Raw genomic sequence first — 17,972 nt, forward strand, 5'->3', positions numbered from 1 at the left:
GATGTGGGGGGAAGCAGTTAGATTTCGAAGACTTCAAAAGCAGATGATGAACCGAGACTGAGTTTCTACAGTGTTCAAACTCCTGTGAATAAGCAGTCTGTTTATAACTTCAGCCTGAAAGATTAAATAATTTATATGCTCACAGATATATTCATTCCTTTTTTTAGGATGCACATGAATTTGATCTCGTCAAAATAAAGTCAGAACTTGGTAAGTTTGATTCGGAAGTTGTTTTCCATGATGCTGCATTTTTTTATACACCATCCTGTAAACGATGCCTGCGTTGCACAGTTGTGATTGGAGAGTGCACAGCCAAAATGTGTCTCTCCACAGATGGTCTCAACAGAACTGCCTGAAGCAGTGATTCACAACCATTTTGAACTATAATACTCACATATGGTTTTGATTTCATATAGTCTTTTTTATTTTCTACATATATGATTGCTTCAAATAAAATACAAGTTAATGGTTAATATCTATCAATGTGGTGGGGACTAGTGGGAAAAACATGGATTTTGAAGTCACACTAGAGTTCATATTCCAGCTCTAGCACTTACTGGCTGTGTGACATTGGGCCTCAGGTCAGCAGAGTGTTACAGAGAGTGAATAGAGTATGTAAAACACCTACTGCGCTGCTTGGTAGTGTAGCTAGATTATTTATTATAGATGTACCCAATTGGATCACTATGATAGAAAGACTAGGGTCATGAAGACATAAAGTACTGACTTGCTAATGTATGCAAGACCATAAAAAGCTCACTTCCGGGCTTCCCTGGTGGTGCAGTGGTTGAGAGTCTGCCTGCTGATGCAGGGGACGTGGGTTTGTGCCCCGGTCCGGGAAGATCCCACATGCCGCGGAGCGGCTGGGCCCATGAGCCATGGCTCCGGAGCCTGCACGTCCGGAGCCTGTGCTCCGCAACGGGAGAGGCCACAACAGCGAGAGGCCCGCGTACAGCAAAAAAAAAAAAAAAAAAAAAAGCTCACTTCCCACACCTCAACCCACCGACTACTTTCCTAGACTCTTGGACATGTTTCTTTACTTTACTGCTCTTATAGGCACGTGTATATGTTATATATGTAATAGATTAATAGTCAAGAACATGGGCCGTGGAGCCAACAGCCTGGTGTCAAATCCTGGCTCTACACTTACTGGCTGTGCAATTTTGGACAGTTTCCTAAAGTATAATGTGGATATGGTAATACCACCTATGTGATAGGATATTGTGAGGATTAAACGTATTAATGCATGGAAAGTGATTAGAACAGTGCCTAGCACATAAGCCCTATATAAGTATTGGCTGTTATTATTTGGTATCTATTAATATGCTTTAAAACTGCACTTCCTCTTCAGGTTGGTTAATAAAGAGAAGCGGTTCTTTTAAAAAATTATAAAAATGCAAAAATGGGTCTGACCAGTTGTCTGATGATTCTATGTACTGTCTTTTTCAGGACTGAACTTCTATCAGCAGGTGAAACTAGTCAATTTCATTCGGAGGCAAATTCACCAATGTAGATGTTATGGCTGCCATGAGAAGTTCAAGTCCAAAGCAGACTTAAGGACTCACATGGAAGAAGCTAAACATACTTCACTGCTCCCTGAAAGACAGACATGGGATCAACCACAGTGAGTACTGCTCAACCAGACATACATTTCTTTGCCCTTCTCCATTATTTCATCCCTTTATTTAATTCCTCTTTAGAAAATCCCAGATTTATGAGAGGCAAGGTCAGCCCTGGATTGACCTGAGACTCTGTTCCTATAAGTCTTCTCATACAGGTCGAAACCTTTAGATTTCAGAACTAACTACAAAGTGTGTCCAGAGAAGGAACCAGAGTAATAGACTTAAAATTCTTTAGATGTTTTAATTTTTGATAATTTATAATGAAGGAAATAGTGATGATTAGATTGGGAGAGGGGGAAAAAAACCTCACAAGCAGAAGCAATTGTTTTTATCAGATACAACTGATAAAAGGAGCAGTGTATGAAAGAGTAACTGTATTTGAACTTTGTTAACCTTAGGGAAGAACCGGGACCTTTGAGTAGAAATGAGAGAGATGTCATTTTTAGCTTTATAGGAGGAGGTATTATTTAATAGCTAGAGTTGCCTGATAGTGGAGTAGGCTACCTTTTAACATAGTAAGTGTTATGGTAGATATCAAGCAAAGGCTGAATTGCCAGCTAGAAGGATACTAGTAAGACTGATGTCAGCCAGTAAAGGTCAAAGTAAAAGTAATTCAGAAGTTCTCTCCCTTACAGCCTTTGCAAAATGCAGTTGAAATTGTTGGCAAGGAAACCTAGCAAAATTATAGTGATGTGTACATTCAGCTGCCTAGAAATTTTCTGGATAATATATAGTTTTGGTTATTCAGTATATCTTTGGTTGTTTTCAGGTATTATTTTCCAACCTATGAAAATGACACTCTGCTATGTACCCTGTCTGACAGTGAAAGTGACCTGACAGCTCAGGAACAAAATGGAAATATCGCCATCATTAGTGAAGATACATCTAAACTGCATGCTTTGAAACAAAGCAGTATTTTGAACCAGTTGCTACTATATGAGTCCTTGAAAAACTAGAAGAAACTGCCACAGAAGCAATGTTTCATGTTTTCTCCAATGAGACAGATGCAAAAGAATACTTTAAATTTGAACATCAGCAAAGGATTAGTCTTTGGTAAAATAAACTTTTTTTTTTTTTTCTTTTTTTAAATTGGCTGTCTTGGGTCTTCGTTGCGGTGCACAGGCTTCTCATTGCAGTGGCTTCTCTTGTTGCGGAGCACGGGCTCTAGGCTCGCAGGCTTCGGTAGTTGTGGCTCGTGGGCTCTAGAGTGTGGGCTCAGTAGTTGTGGCACATGGTCCTAGTTGCTCTGCAGCATGTGGGATCTTCCCGGACCAGGGATTGAACCCGTGTCCCCTGCTTCGGCAGGCGGATTCTTAGCCACTGCATCACCAGGGAAGTCCAAAATAAACTTTTAAAAAATGAATATTTTTCCCCAAAATAAAGTAGAAACTAAATAAAATGAAGACTTTTTGTTATGGGCTCTGAAGTTTTATTATGTAATCATTGTAAATGATCTCATTTCATTAGACTCATATTTATCTATAATAAGGAAGATGTGCAAATCACAAGTGAAATGTTCAAATTATTTATAAACCTAATTTCAACCAGTAGTTTCAGTCTCTTCCCCACAGGCTTTCGTCATCCAGCAAGTCACAAAATTTGACAGACGTGCTTTCTGTACTACATTGGGTCAGCTGTGAATGTAGTGACCAAAAGAGGAGCCACAGAAGAGAGGAGCAGTGGTCAAAGTCCTGGATGATGCACAAATTGGACACTATTTCAGAAAAATCAAGATCTGACTATATTATTACTATTGTTTTCCACCTGGAGTTACTAAACTCTTTCCCCTACAGTGTATATACGGCTAACAGATGAGTACCATTTTTTTAAAAACAACCACAATACCATTATGACATCTAACAAAATTAACAATAACTTCTTAATATCATATGTTTTCAGTTTTCCTTAGTTGTCTCAAAAATGTCTTTTTACAACATTACCAGTTACAGGACAAATACTGTATGCCTCCTGATAAGATGCAATGAGGAAGACAAAACGTCACTTTTCAGGGTTCTTCCCCAAAATGTGTAATGAGAATATACTGAAGAAACATCAACTAAACCCAAGTGAGGGACAGTCTACAAATAATTGGCCTTTACTCTTCAAAAGATCAAGGTCATGAAAAACAAAGACTGAAGTAACTGTACCAAATTAAAGAAGACTAGAGAGGTATCACATTGTGTAATCCTGGATTGGATCCTGGACCAAGAAAATATGGTTTTCTTCTGCTGTAAAATAAATTAGTGGGACAATTAGCAAAATTTGAGTAAGGTCTGTAGTAAATGTTATGGTATTCATATTAATTTCCAGATTTCAGCAATTGTACTGTAGTACGTGTAAGAATGTTCTTGTCTTTAGAAAATACACACTGAAGTTGTTAAGGGTAAAGGAGCACTTTGTTGGCAATAAAAAACTAATATGGGGAGGCTTCCCTGGTGGCGCAGTGGTTGAGAGTCCGCCTGCCGATGCAGGGGACACGGGTTCGTGCCCCAGTCCGGGAGGATCCCACATGCCGCGGAGCAGCTGGGCCCGTGAGCCATGGCCGCTGAGCCTGCGCATCCGGAGCCTGTGCTCCGCAACAGGAAAGGCCACAACAGTGAGAGGCCCGCGTATCACAAAAAAAAAAAAAAAAAAAAAAAAAAAAAAAAACTAATATGGGGAATTCCTTGGCAGTCCAGTGCTTAGGATTCCGGGCTTCCACTGCAAGGGCCCTGGCTTTTTTTTTTTTTTTTTTTTTTTTGGCTGCACTGGGTCTTTGTTGCTGTGCGTGGGCTTTCTCTAGTTGTGGCGAGCGGAGGGCTACTCTTCGTTGTGGTGTGCGGGCTTCTCATTGTGGTGTCTACTCTTGTTGCAGAGCACGGGCTCTAGGCACGCAGGCTTCAGTAGTTGTGGCACCTGGGATCAGTAGTTGTGGCTCGCAGGCTGTAGAGCACAGCCTCAGTAGTTGTGGCGTATGGGCTTAGTTGCTCCGCAGCATGGAAGATCTTCCCGGAGCAGGGCTCAAACCCATGTCCCCTGCATTGGCAGGCAGATTCTTAACCACTGTGCCCCAGGGAAACCCAGGGGCCCGGCTTTGATCCCTGGTCGGGGAACTAAGATCCTGCATGCCATGCAGCGCAGCCCAAACAAAAAAAAGAAAACACACACACACACACACCTAATATGGGTATGTATATATAGAGAGAATGATAAAGTAGATGCAATAAGATGTTAACATTTGGGGAAATCAAAGTGAAGGGTATGTGGGAATTCTTTGTACTATGGCAACTTTTCTATAGGTAAAAATAGATTTAAAAAAAGTTTTCAATATGTCTTTTTACTTGGTTTGCTTAAATCAGGATTCTAGTGAGATACATACTTTGCATTTGGTTGGTGTGGTCCTTAAGGAACTTATGTGTAACAGTTTATGCTTCCTTTCATTTTAACTGCCACTTACTTGTTAAAGAAATTAGGTCATGTTTCTCACTTTCTGAATTTGGATAGCATATCCTCTTTGTGTCATTTAACATGTTCCTCTATCACCAATTTTTCCTGCAAGCTGGTAGATCTAGAAGCTCCATTAAAAATTTGTGTTCAAAAAATTTTTTACAAAAATAATTCATAAGAGATGTGTGCTTTCTCTCACATCACATCAGGCACATGATATCTGATGTGCCACTTTTAGAGATGTCACAATTGATCAGTGCATTCAGGTGCTGTCAGTCTGGTGCATCATTATAAAGTTCCCCGTCAAACCATTTTAGTATCCACTGGTTTATGTTATCTAGAATTTTTTTTAGGACTTGCAAAATGGTGATCTTCTATCATTTCTTTACAAATGAGTACTTTACACAGCACGTGTACTAGAGAGCACTGGAGTCTGAAGTTCTAGTTTTCAACTGTTAATGCAAGCCTATATAGGCAGTGCACCAAGACTAATCTTGAAGTCATGTGGTACAGCCTGTCCAGAATCTCAAGACTAATCTCCCACCATGTGATCCAAAATTGACTGGATTTGTAAATTATATGAGCTGTGGCCAACACTTTAGAATCCAAGCCTTGAGCTGTGCAGACACCCATACAATGCTTTTCATTGAAAACCAGCAAACAATAAATGGGAGCCTTTATTTAATGAAAAAGCTACCGAAGTTAAAGACACAATTAAGTTGTTTTAAAACCAAAGATCAAGAAGGCAGTTAGTCCTGTGCCTAGAAACTTGTGTCTCTAGGAATCAGATTTGTTTGGAAAATCAAGGAATGTCTGGGGTGTTTCTAGAATATGCTTCAGTCTTAGAACAGGAGCAATGACAGGAGGAGAACAAAATAAATGAAGAGTAATTAAGCTTGAGAAGGAGAAAGCCTTTTTGGAGATAAAGTTGAGATTTTAGAGAACAGATCCAACAGATATTAAAGGAAAAATGAAAGACAAGATAAAAGGGACATGATACTATACTTGGAGTTTCATTCATTTAAGAGGTTTTTTCTTAGGTTGGTAGATATTTGGGGGGGATCATCTGGACCATAAGGACAGAAATAATAACTTAGTTCCAAAGAAATGGAACAAGAATATAAGCAAAGTCTCAGCAAACTGTACTGACTGTCCCAGAGGGAGCACGGATACAGGCCACTACTGGCAAAGTGCTCTCTTAGAGCCACACAGAGACTCCTTGGGAAGAACCAGTGGGGAATTGCACCTTAAAGACTGGGACAGTGGTGCCAAGTGTACCTGAAAGTCTGGAGCATTTGAGAGGGGAATAGCAGTCAAATGCAAGTAGACTGTTTGGGGGGTATTGAATGAGTGTCCAGTTGTCGCTGTGATTGTAGGTAAGGACGTTAGTGCTACCTGTGCCCAGAGTGGGCACACCTGAGAAATTCTGAGCAGTAAAACTCTAAAGGAGGGCAGCAAGAAAGATGAAGCATAATAGAGTGAGCAGGGCAGTGATAAATGGAATCCAACCCTGGATTGGCTGTCGGCCCAGTCAGAAAATACATGCTGATTATCTCACGGAAAAGTGAGAGTGCTCAAGATTTTTTTTGGACAGTAGTTGCCTTTGACAGACCAGAACCTAGTGGCTTATCTCTCAGAACAGAAGACCCCGTTAGACAAAATCTAGATGAGAAAGGTAACATTATCTGGGCCAGAAAGGAGAGAAAGCTTAAGAAAAAAAAAGAAGGAAGGAAGCATCAGATCCTACAAATACTGTTACGCCTATATGTGTTAGGGAAGGAAAGGGAACAACTTAAGAAATAAGTTATACTGTGACCAACTCAGCTGTTCCTCCCAGAAAGGTGTAGAGGGAAATCGAGCCCTAGGACATACCCACTATTGCTGGAAAAGGCAGAGCCGAGAGGAATACTGCTGGAGGCTGGACCAGTCAAAAGCAGGAGAAGGTGGTGTGCTGAGGAGGGCTCGCCAGAAGTATGTGTCCTCGCCAGTGCAATTATTCTGGTAGTCCAGTTGCCCCCAGTATTTATATATGTCTTTAATAATAATAAGTTTACTTGGGTATATGGCTGCCTAGAATGAAGACTACATTTCTCAGCCTCTCTGGTAGTTCAGGGTATAGGCATACCTTGTTTTATTGGCACTTTGCTGTATTGCATTTTTCAGATGCTGAGTTTTTTACAAACTGAAGGTTGGTGGCAACCCGGCGTCAAGCAAGTTTATCCATGCCGTTTCTCCACCAGCATTTGCTCACTTCGTGTCCCTCACATTTTGGTAATTCTCACAGTATTTCAAACTTTTTCATTATTACTATATATGTTATGGTGATCTGTGATCATTGATCTTTGATGTTACTATTGTCATTGTTATGGGGTGCCATGAGCACCCCAAACCAGCTCATCTCTCTCCCTCTCTTCAGGCCTCCCTATTCCCTAAAACACAACAATACTGAACTTAGGCCAGTGAAGAGCCCTACAATGGCCTCTAAGTGTTCAAGTGAAAAGAGGAGTCATACATTTGTCGCTTTAAATCAAAAGCTAGAAATGATTAAGCTTAATGAGGAAGGCATGTTGGAAGGTGAGAGAGACCAAAAGCTAGGCCTCTTATACCAGTCAAGTTGTGACTGCAAAGGGATAGTTCTTCAAGGAAATTAAAAGTGCTACTCCAGTGAACACATGCATAATAAAGCAAAACAGCCTTATTGCTGATGTGGAGAAAGTTTTAATGGTCTGGATAGAAGATCAAATAAGCCACAACATTCTGTTAAGCCAAAGCCTGATCCACAGCAAGGCCCTAACTCTCTTCAGTTCTCTGAAGGCTGACAGAGGAGAGGAAGCTACAGGAGAAAAGTTTGAAGCTAGCAGAAATTAGTTCATGAAGTTTAAGCAAAGAAGCCATCTTCATAACATAAAAGTACAAGGTGAAGCAGCAAGTGGTAATAGAGAAGCTGCAGCAAGTTATCCAGGAGATCTAGCTAAGATAATTTATGAAGGTGGCTATACCAAACAACAGATTTTCAATGTAGACAAAACAGCCTTCTATTGGAAGAAGATGCCATCTAGACTTTCATAGAAGTTAATGCCTCACTTCAAAGCTCCAAAGGACAGGCCGACTCTCCTGTTAGGGCTTAATGCAGCAGGTGACTTTAAGTTGAAGCCATTGCTCATTTACCATTCCCAAAATTGTAGGGCCCTTAAGAATTATGCTAAGTCTGAGCTTCTCTGGTGGCTCAGTGGTTAAGAATCTGCCTGTCAATGCAGGGGACACGGGTTTGAGCCCTGGTCCAGAAGATCCCACATGCCGCGGAGCAACTAAGCCCGTGTGCCACAACTACTGAGCCTGCATGCCACAACTACTGAAGCCCACGCACCTAGGGCTTGTGCTCTGCAACAAGAGAAGCCACCTCAATGAGAAGCCCGCACACCCACAACGAAGAGTAGCCCCTGCTTGCCGCAACTAGAGAAAGCCCACAAACAGCAACAAAGACCCAATGCAGCCAAAAATAAATAATTTTTTTTTTTTTAATTATGCTAAGTCTACTCTGCCTGTGCTCTGTAAATGGAACAACAAAGCCTGGATGACAGCACATCTGTTTACAACATGGTTTACTGAGTATTTTAAGCCCACTGTTTAGATCTGCTCAGAAAAAAAGATTCCTTTCAAAATATTACTGTTGGGCTTCCCTGGTGGCACAGTGGTTGAGAGTCTGCCTGCCGATGCAGCGGACACAGGTTCGTGCCCTGGTCCGGGAAGATCCCACATGCCACAGAGCGGCTGGGCCCATGAGCCATGGCCGCTGAGCCTGCGCGTCCGGAGCCTATGCTCCTCAACGGGAGAGGCCGCAACAGTGAGAGGCCCGCGTACTGCAAAATATATATATATATTACTGTTTGTTGACAGTGCGCCTGTTCACCCAAGATCTCTGATGGAGATGTGCAATCAGATTAATGTTTTCATGCCTGCTAATACAACATCCATTCTGCAGCCCATGGATCAAAGAGTCATTTCAACTTTAAAGTCTTATTATTAAGAAATACACTTTCTAAGGCTATAGTAGCCATAGGTGGTGATTCTTCTAATGTGTCTGGGCAAAGCCAGTTGAAAACCTTCTGGAAAGGATTCAGCATTCTAGACACCACTAAGAGTATTTGTGACTTATGGGAAGAGGTCAAAATATCAGCATTAACAGGAGACTGAAAGAAGTTGATTCCAGTCCTCAAGGATGAGTTTGAGGAGTTCGGGACTTCAGCAGAGGAAGTAACTGCAGATATGGTGGAAATAGCAAGACAACTAGAACTAGAAGTGGAGCCTGAAGATGTGACTGAATTGCCACAATCTCATATAAACCTTGAATGGATGCAGAGTTACTTCTTAAGGATGAGCAATGAAAGTGGTTTCTTAAGATGGAGTCTACTCCCGGTGAAGATGCTGTGAAGATGGTTGAAATGACAACAAAGGATTTAGATTACATAAACTTAGTTCATAAAACAGCAAGGTTGATGAAGGATTTAGAATATTCCATAAACTTAGTTCATAAAGCAGCAGCAACGTTTGAGAGGATTGACTCCAATTTTTTTTTAATAAATTTATTTATTTATGGCTGTGTCGGGCCTTCGTTGCTGCACACAGGCTTTCTCTAATTGTGGTGAGCAGGGACTACCCTTCGTTGTGGTGTGTGGGCTTCTTATTGCGGTGGCTTCTCTTGTTGCGAAGCATGGACTCTAGGTGTGCGGGCTTCAGTAGTTGTGGCACACGGGCTCAGTAGTTGTGGCTTGCAGGCTCTAGAGCGAAAGCTCAGTAGTTGTGGCACACGGGCTTAGTTGCTCCGCGACATGTGGGATCTTCCCAGACCAGGGCTCAAACCCAGCTCCCCTGCCTTGGCAGGTGGATTCTTAACCACTGCGCCACCAGGGAAGCCCCTGACTCCAATTTTGAAAGAAGTTCTGTGGATAAAATGCTATCAAACAGCATGCGTGCTACAGAGAAATCATTCATAAAAGGAAGAGTCAATCAATGAGTCAAACTTAATTGTTGTCTTATTTTAAGAAAGTGCCATGGCCACCCCAGCCTTCAGCAGCCACCATCAACATCAAGGCAAGACCCTCCACCAGCAGAAAATTTACAGTTCACTGAAGGCTCAGATGATGGTTAGCATTTTTTAGCAATAAACTTTTTAAATTAAGGTATGTACATTGTTTTTTTAGATATAACACTATGGAACACTTAATAGACTACAGTATAGTGTAAGCATAACTTTTATATGCACTGGGAAATCAAAAAAATTTGTGTGACTTGCTTTGTTGAGATACTTGCTTTGTTGCAGTAGTCTGGAACCAAGCCTGCAGTATCTTCAAGGTATGCCTGAACTCATGTGTCTTCCTTAAGAAACTGGACACAAGCACTGTTTGCTTTACTTACATCCTTTCCTACCTTATGTCACTTAGGATGTAGATGTTCTGCATATGAGACAATGAGGTCCAAGCCATGCATGGCAGGGCAACAGTGTCAATGGATTCTGGATCCCTGACACTATGGAAGGGTACACCAGCACTGGAATGCTGACCTAGACATTTATGTGAGCAGAATAAACAACCTTCCCCCTGTTATTTTGGGTTTTCTGTCATTCATGTCCAAAACTAATCCTAACACACCTAGAGATTCAAGCTGCAGAAATGTCGACAACAGCTTTAGTTCAGGAATCTGCTGAGGATGTTTTCCAGCTGAAACAAATGAGGAAATAAAGGAGAAACTCACCTTGCATGGCAGGCTTCACATGCCCGAGCAATTTCACAACAAAAGGCAACAGCAGGAGCCACTGTGTCATTATTTAGAGCCCAGGTTCCATGGATCAGGGAATGTTGGAGACAGAGGGCTCAAAGGGGAAATGGAAGTTAAGAGGTGTTTAAGATTCAAGATGAGAGAGGGACTTCCCTGATGGCACAGAGGATAAGACTCTGTGCTACCTATGCAGGGGTCCAGGTTCAATCCCTGGTTAGGGAACTAGATCCCTACAACTAAGAGTTCACGTGCTGCAACTAAGGACCCATGGAGCCGCAACTAAGACCCAGCATAACCAACATAAATAAATCAATTAATTTTTGTTTAAAAGGTTCAAGAGGGGAGAGAAAGATCTCAAAACAGACTAATGACTGGGCTTGCCATCACTGCTGTTTCTAAACTTTGCAAGAGTGTAAAAATCTTTTGGGGAAGAAAATTCTCTTCTGCCCTCTTAGGTTCTCTGGCTGGGTCTGCAAAATAATCTGACAACAGACATACTAATATGAGAAAAGACATACAAATTTCTTTGATGTTAAAAGGTTTACATGATGTGGGGTCTTCCTAGAAAGAGAAAACTTACAAAAAAACAGCTAAACTTGGAGGCCTTTATAGCATTTGAACATAAGAGGTTACATTTATAAAGAAGTGTCAAGACAAATGGAAAGGACTTCGAGCTTCTAGGGGCAGCAAATTGTAGGAAAGCAAATATATGGGAAATTAATGGTAGATAAGGCCTAGTTGGTAAGGTTTGTTTGTGTAGACTCTCGTGGGGCCATCCTGTCTCCTGTATCACTGGAAGTTGTTACTCCCTTCCCATGGACAGTGGTGGGGTGGGGTGGCAGTGGGGAGACACCTTCACAAGGGGAATTTGTGATCTTATTTTCCAAAAGATAGGGGACAGCAGAGAGCTCATCCTGTGCCTGTTTTTTCTGAGTTGCCTTCAGCTCAAAATAATCCTTATGCCAGAGTGGCATGTATTGGGATGGTGTATTCTGACCTCCTACAGTCTCATATGTCACCCTGAGAGAAATATGTGTTGATTCTTCCCATAGGAATGATAAAACATGTTGCCGACATTAACTTCTTGAGGGAGCTTCCTCCTAGTGGAGTTTGTTTACGGATCAAGGATTTCAGGTAACTTACACAGATGGACTAGCATCCTGGTGAAGCCCAAATCACGATTTCACTGTCTGTTTTATGGAAAGTGCAAGGTTCTGGGAGCACCAGTTTGTCTTGATAATTACTTGAAAATCTTGGTATTGGGTTTTTTTCTGTTGTTTAATTTTGTTGGTGTTGAGTGCTTTGATGATACTCTTTAAAAAGTGAGGTGTAACAGAAATTTGGTGTTTAACTTCTGAGACTGAAAAAAACCACACTAGTGGTTCTAGTGAGACCCTGTCCAAGCTGCTGAAAGAACCACAGTGCTCTTCAAGTATGAAGAACCCCTCTGGTTCAGAACGAGCAGAATCAGAAATTGGGAAGGATGAGTTTTAGACTTTAATGCCTTTTAACTTTAACTCAAGCAGACAAGAGAATCTAATCTTAGAACTTTAATTTCTCCCTGGGAAATTCATAATGGTAGAGGGGTTATTTTTAAATTGGGGACATCAGTATTTTACTGGAATGTTTTTTATTGAAGCATCTTTACAGTGTCATATAATCTCTTTGCAGAACCTCTGATAGACTGTTCTAAACAACATGGTTAGATGTAATTTAGAATGAAAAGTGAACGGGGAGCTTTCAGCTGGAGTTCAGCGTGGCCTGTAATTACTTCAGTCGATAAATTGCCTTCCAAGGGCAATAGCTACCCTCTTCACCACCAGGCTCAGGAGAACACACGAAGGAAGAGTAGTTGGCGTTTGGGCGGGAGGGGTCGGGGATGTGCTCATGGTAAGGGCTGTACTGTCATCCTAGATTGTTGATCTCCTCCTGCAGGGGAGACAGGCACACTCTCAGTTGGCCTGGAGTTTAATGGTCAAGCCTAAGGAGTTAAGAGAACACAAACCTGGGGAATGTGGGAAAAGGGGAACTCCTTTCCCCTAACATCTTGTTTCCATGAGAAAGGAATCCATTACAATAACATTCTGGGTTTCTTTCTGGCCCCTCTCATTTCTAAAAGGGAGGAATGGGAGAACAGGAGCTTGGCATGTGTGACTCAGCCCCTTCCTCCTTTTTCTCTTTGGGATCTGTCTCTGCATACAGAACACATCCTGTTCTGCTCCTCCTTTCTGCAAACTTTAGACTGGCAGGCTCTGCCAGGGCAGTTGAAGCCTTCAGTTGTCCAACACTCTCTACGACTATGTAGGTAAGTCTGCCTGACTTTGGGGTTCAGTGTTAGAAAGCTCACTTGCCCACAGCTACAAGCCACATTCTCCAGTATCATCTTTATTAGCAATAATGGTGGTATTTAATCTCCGTCTGCTTGACTCATGTTTCAGCTGGCCCTTCTATAAGGTATATGGTCTCTCAGGGTATGGTGGGTGTGGCCAGAATTACTTGGAGACCACCTCTCAGAGAGTTAACACTAAATACACTAAGTCCCAGCAATCAGGAGGCAAAACAGACTTAGTTCCATCCAGGACTAAGGCTGGGCGATAAAGCCAGAGAATTCTAACATGTCATCGGTGAGCTAGCTGCACATATACTTTTTGAAAGACCATTAGAACTAGGGTCTTAGGTTGAGTTCCACCAGAGACAGACCTTAAGATAAGAATTTGAGGGCAGGTCATTTGTTTGCGAGGTAAACCCAGGAAATACCAGTTCAGGAATTGAGGAAGTAAAACATAAAATGGAACACAAAACTGTGCATTAATGAAGTTACTACTATGGGAATGGGGCTTAGCTTACTGAGGACCTCTGGGAGACTGCATAGGACACTTCTTAGAGGTGTGCCACACCTACCAGCATCACCAAGGGGCAAGAGGCTGGGATATTTATGCACCAACTCCACTGGCCATGGGTTGAGGACTGCTCTCAGGGGCATAAATGTCCTGGCACTTCAGCCTGCCTTGTACATTGGTCTAGTGTCCTCAGGAGGCTGGAGAAGTCCCTCATACAAAGACTGAGGAAGCTGTAATGAAAAAGGGCCCCGACGGTAACTGCTACAACTGCAGATGCTGCATTATCACAAAAGTAAAAGTTTTATGGAGACCTTAGCAGTCCTCACAACTTTTCAATGTATCATCTCACTTGACCTTCAAAACAATGTTGTGACGTATCTAATCAGGAACTTGGATCCTAATCAGGGGTAAAGAGAGGATGAGAACACTGAAGATCAGAGAGATGGGGCAAAGCACAGCAAAGTAATATATGACAAAATAATATATGGAAACTTAAAATGAGACCAAGCCAAGGTCCCGGACTTCTTCAGTGAATGGAGAAATAGCAATTCTTTTTGAGAGGATGGAGTCGAACTTGAATGAAAAGAGTAAATTCTTTAATGTAAGTGCTTTGCTGAATTCATATGCAGAATTAACATACCAGTCCACTTCCATCAAGGGCATCAAATTGCAGCTATTGTTTGCTTAGGCTGCAAAAATAGTCACCCTATATCCTTGAAGTTTAATTCAACTATTTCTGTAAGCTTTAGATGATAGATAGCTAAGGGGTTAAACCAGAGCTGCCATTGAACTCTTATGCCTGATAATTGATATTTTGAAAAGCTAAAGCACATTCAATTCCTGAGGATAGCAAGTTGCAAGGTTGAATGGCATTGCAGCATGCTAATTCAAACTGGAAACATTCAGCTAAGTTAATATTAATCTCAGAGTATTCTAAGATTCAAGAGAAGATGTGTCCTTTGGTCCTTGTAAAATTAGACTACAAAAAACAGATTTTTGAGGATATTCTCAGTCACTTGGATACACAGTGAGCAGTAAATAAAACTCTTGTAAAACCATAGATTCTGATTTTGGTGTTTTCGTCATCTGGAAAACATTAGAAGAACAAAAGAATATGCTGTGGTAAATTGTAAAAAGTAAAAAAAAAAAAAATAAGGAGGAAGAGAAAGTGAAAGGCAAACCAAACGAATAAAAATTATTAATCTCTTACTCTCGCAAAAGGCAGCCCACTTTAACACTTCCATTGCTGACTACAAAGATGAAGTCCAAAACCTGGTATTTGAGATCCCGCAGAGTCGGGCCGAAACTACCTCCTCCAACACCCCATCCATTACGAAGTCCAGTCAATTCTATCTCCAAAATGCATCTCAGTTTCTACCACCATCATCTCGGGACCGAACTACTGCAACAGTCTCCTAATTGGTCGCCCTCCTTCCTTGCTGGCTCCTGGAACCTGTCCTCCTCAGAGCAGCTTTAAAAATCCTTCTCTGGTATAGTGAACTTTCTTGATTACCTACCTAGCATCTTCCCTTTTCTTCCTTTGCTAATAGTTTCCAAATTTGGGGGAACCTATTCTACCCTTACTAAGTAGCAGCCATGCCACTGGGATTGACTCCAGCCCTAGCTTCAGGGGCGTCCTGATTGGCATAAGAACTTCACTGCAGAGTTATGCAGAGAGGTTATGCAGAGAGGTGCATAGCAAGGGCCCGCCCACAGTGACTGGTCCGGGCTGACCCAATCAGAGTGAAGGTGAGGAATTCTGTTACATTCCTCACCTGCTTAAAGAAGCTAGACCTTCCCTTTTCTGTTGAAAAAAAAAGACACCTGTACCCTGGTTGCTACCAAAAAGCATCTTGCCACCCTTGAGAGAAACTAGCCCAAGGACTCTCACAGAAGAGCAAAGAAGAGAGTTCCTGAGAAATGAAGCCAGAGGCCTCACCTCAAGGTCCTTTGAACTTTTCAGTTACTCGGGTCAATAAATCCCCTTTATTGTTTAAACCCTTGACATGGGGTTTTCTTTCTCATACAGTGAGAGCTTCCCATTGAACATGGAGGCAAGTCTAAACTTCTTACATGATCTGTAAGGCCCTCAGGAGTTTCATCTCCACCCTTGTTTCATGTCACTCTCCTGTGCCCGCTACTCTCCAGGCAACCAGGCCTCCTTGCGTTCCTTGAACTGACCATGCTTTTCCCACCTCTGTGTTTTCAGCACTTCTGTTCTCTCTGTACTCTTGCCCCAGCTCTTTAATGTCACCTTGTCCAGGTGACACTTTGACTCTCCCCACCTGCTGGCCCAGTCCACTTTCTATCCCTGCACTAACTCTTCTGCTGCCAGTGCAGTTTCAAATTCAGCAACCCCATAAGACAAGCAGAGGGGGACACTCAGGCTGTGAGTAAATAATAATCTTGGGTGCCACAAGCAAATATTGCATTTGTTCTCCTTCCACTGTCACCTCTGGGAGGAAATTATACAATAGATTTGTGGGGACATCAAATTTTTCTGGGGCTAAGATGGAGAATTTTATTGCCAAGAATTCCAAGAGGCTGCTCCCCCTGAGACAAAAGCCAAACTGCACTTTGCTGCCAGTTATGTGGGTCTAGAAGGTCTCGGCTGAGAGCTTATAGGGTTGGGACACGAGGAGAAGGTGGAGGGAGAGACCGCAGCAAGGCACTGAAAGGTGAGGTGCAGGGGTCAGAGAGAGCAGACCATTCAGCACCAGAGAGAGTTGAAGAGGACTTAGAAGATATTTTGATGAACGATGCCTGGTGCACAGTTGTCTCCTTAAAAACATTCCATGGGAAACAGAAAACAGACTAGAGGTTACCAGGGGTGAGGGAGGGGGCATGGGAGTTACTGTTTGATGGTTACAGAGTTTCTGTTTGGTGTAATGAAAAAGTTCTAGAAATAGACAATGGTGATGATGGCACAACATATTAATGTAATTGATGCCACTTAAAATGTCAAAATCGTCAATTGTATGTTATGTATATTTTACCACAGTTTTTAAAAATACCAAAAAAGAAGAGATTAAAAAAAAAATCTAGCTAACTGTGTATAGGATGAACTGGAGTAGGTCAAACTTACCAAGAAGGAGGCTGACACATTAATTTAGTCAGGAGGTGATGAGAACTTCAACTAGAGCAGTGAAAGTCAGGGAAAAATTAGAAATAGAATGGTCAGGACCAAAAGCATTTGGTTTTGGACCTGCTGAGTTTGAGGCGTGTGGTGGATATTGCCCAGCTCTCTCCATCAGGACTGAGGTCTTCATTCCCTCAGCTGGCCTGGATGCAAGTTGATAACAGCCCACAGCTGCAGTCCTCTCTGGACATGGCCGTTGGCCAAATGAAGCTGCATTGTACAAGGGGTCGTGGAAACTTGGGAAGAAATGATTTCTACCAGAAGGAGGGAGTGATGGGCAGAGAAGGCAATCTGAGAAACTCCATTGGATTTGGCAACGTAGAGGTCCTTGGTGACCTTGGCAGGAGAAGTATATCTGCGGAGGGACAAGGTCTGGATCGCGGTGGGATGGAGGCCACAGGGAAGCAATGAGGAAGAGTTGGACCTGCATCTGGAAGGAAGGGTAGGAAGTAGGGCACGGAAAGACCTGCCAGGCAGGGAAAATGGTGTGAGCTAGGAAACCCAGGCTGGGGAATCACCCAGTTTAACTGGAGGAGGTTGGGGGAAGGCAGGAGGGATGGCTAGAGAGATGGATCATGCCCATGCATGGCTGTCTTAACTGGTAGGCTGTGGGGTTTGAGCAGAATTAACCAGGCTATTTCCACACTTGTGCCTGAGTTCCACTGGGTTCAGGAAACTGCCTTCTGGTGGGAACTGGGCATTCTCTCCACAGAGTGTGGCCTTGACCATTCGCACCAGCTGAATGTTTTGGCTGCAGTCCCTTGGACTCCATGTTTATGAATGCAAATGTAATACATTTTCTGAAGTGAATTCCATTAAGCCAGTTTAATTCCTGCATCATTCCTATTCTGTCATGTAAACTTGTATCTAATACTTTTTACTTTTATTTTTATTTTACTAAAATTATTTTCAAAGGATTTATTTCTGTTTTGTATTTCTGTTTTTTCTGTTTTGTATACAGAAGTATTTAATACATCTAACAAATTACATCCATTATAGCTTCTGCCATTGTAAATTTTCTTTTGTGACCTGTTTTTATCAAATCCAATTTCCCTAAACAAATATTTGCAAATCTAAATTTTATTAAGCCTCCCAGGAATGCAATGATTCTTCAGTATACACAAATCAATGTGATAAACCATATTAACAAATTGAAGGAGAAAAACAATA

General features: G+C 42.1%; 1 protein-coding gene across 4 annotated transcripts in view; it reads left to right on the forward strand.

Moving 5' to 3' along the window:
- ZNF277 (zinc finger protein 277) overlaps window positions 1-4,925 on the forward strand; it is a 118,915-nt gene extending 113,990 nt beyond the window's left edge. For all 4 annotated transcript variants that reach the window (XM_081244672.1, XM_081244673.1, XM_081244674.1 and 1 more), the window contains 3 exons: window positions 168-210; window positions 1,450-1,624; window positions 2,392-4,925. In XM_081244672.1, the coding sequence (XP_081100798.1) occupies window positions 168-210; window positions 1,450-1,624; window positions 2,392-2,578 (405 nt within the window). In that variant the 3' untranslated portion in view covers window positions 2,579-4,925. The remainder of the gene's footprint in view (window positions 1-167; window positions 211-1,449; window positions 1,625-2,391) is intronic.
- Window positions 4,926-17,972: the final 13,047 nt, after the last annotated feature.

This window comes from Mesoplodon bidens (assembly GCF_964165515.1).
Source record: "Mesoplodon bidens genome assembly, chromosome: 9".
In the NCBI taxonomy this organism is placed as follows: domain Eukaryota; kingdom Metazoa; phylum Chordata; class Mammalia; order Artiodactyla; family Ziphiidae; genus Mesoplodon; species Mesoplodon bidens.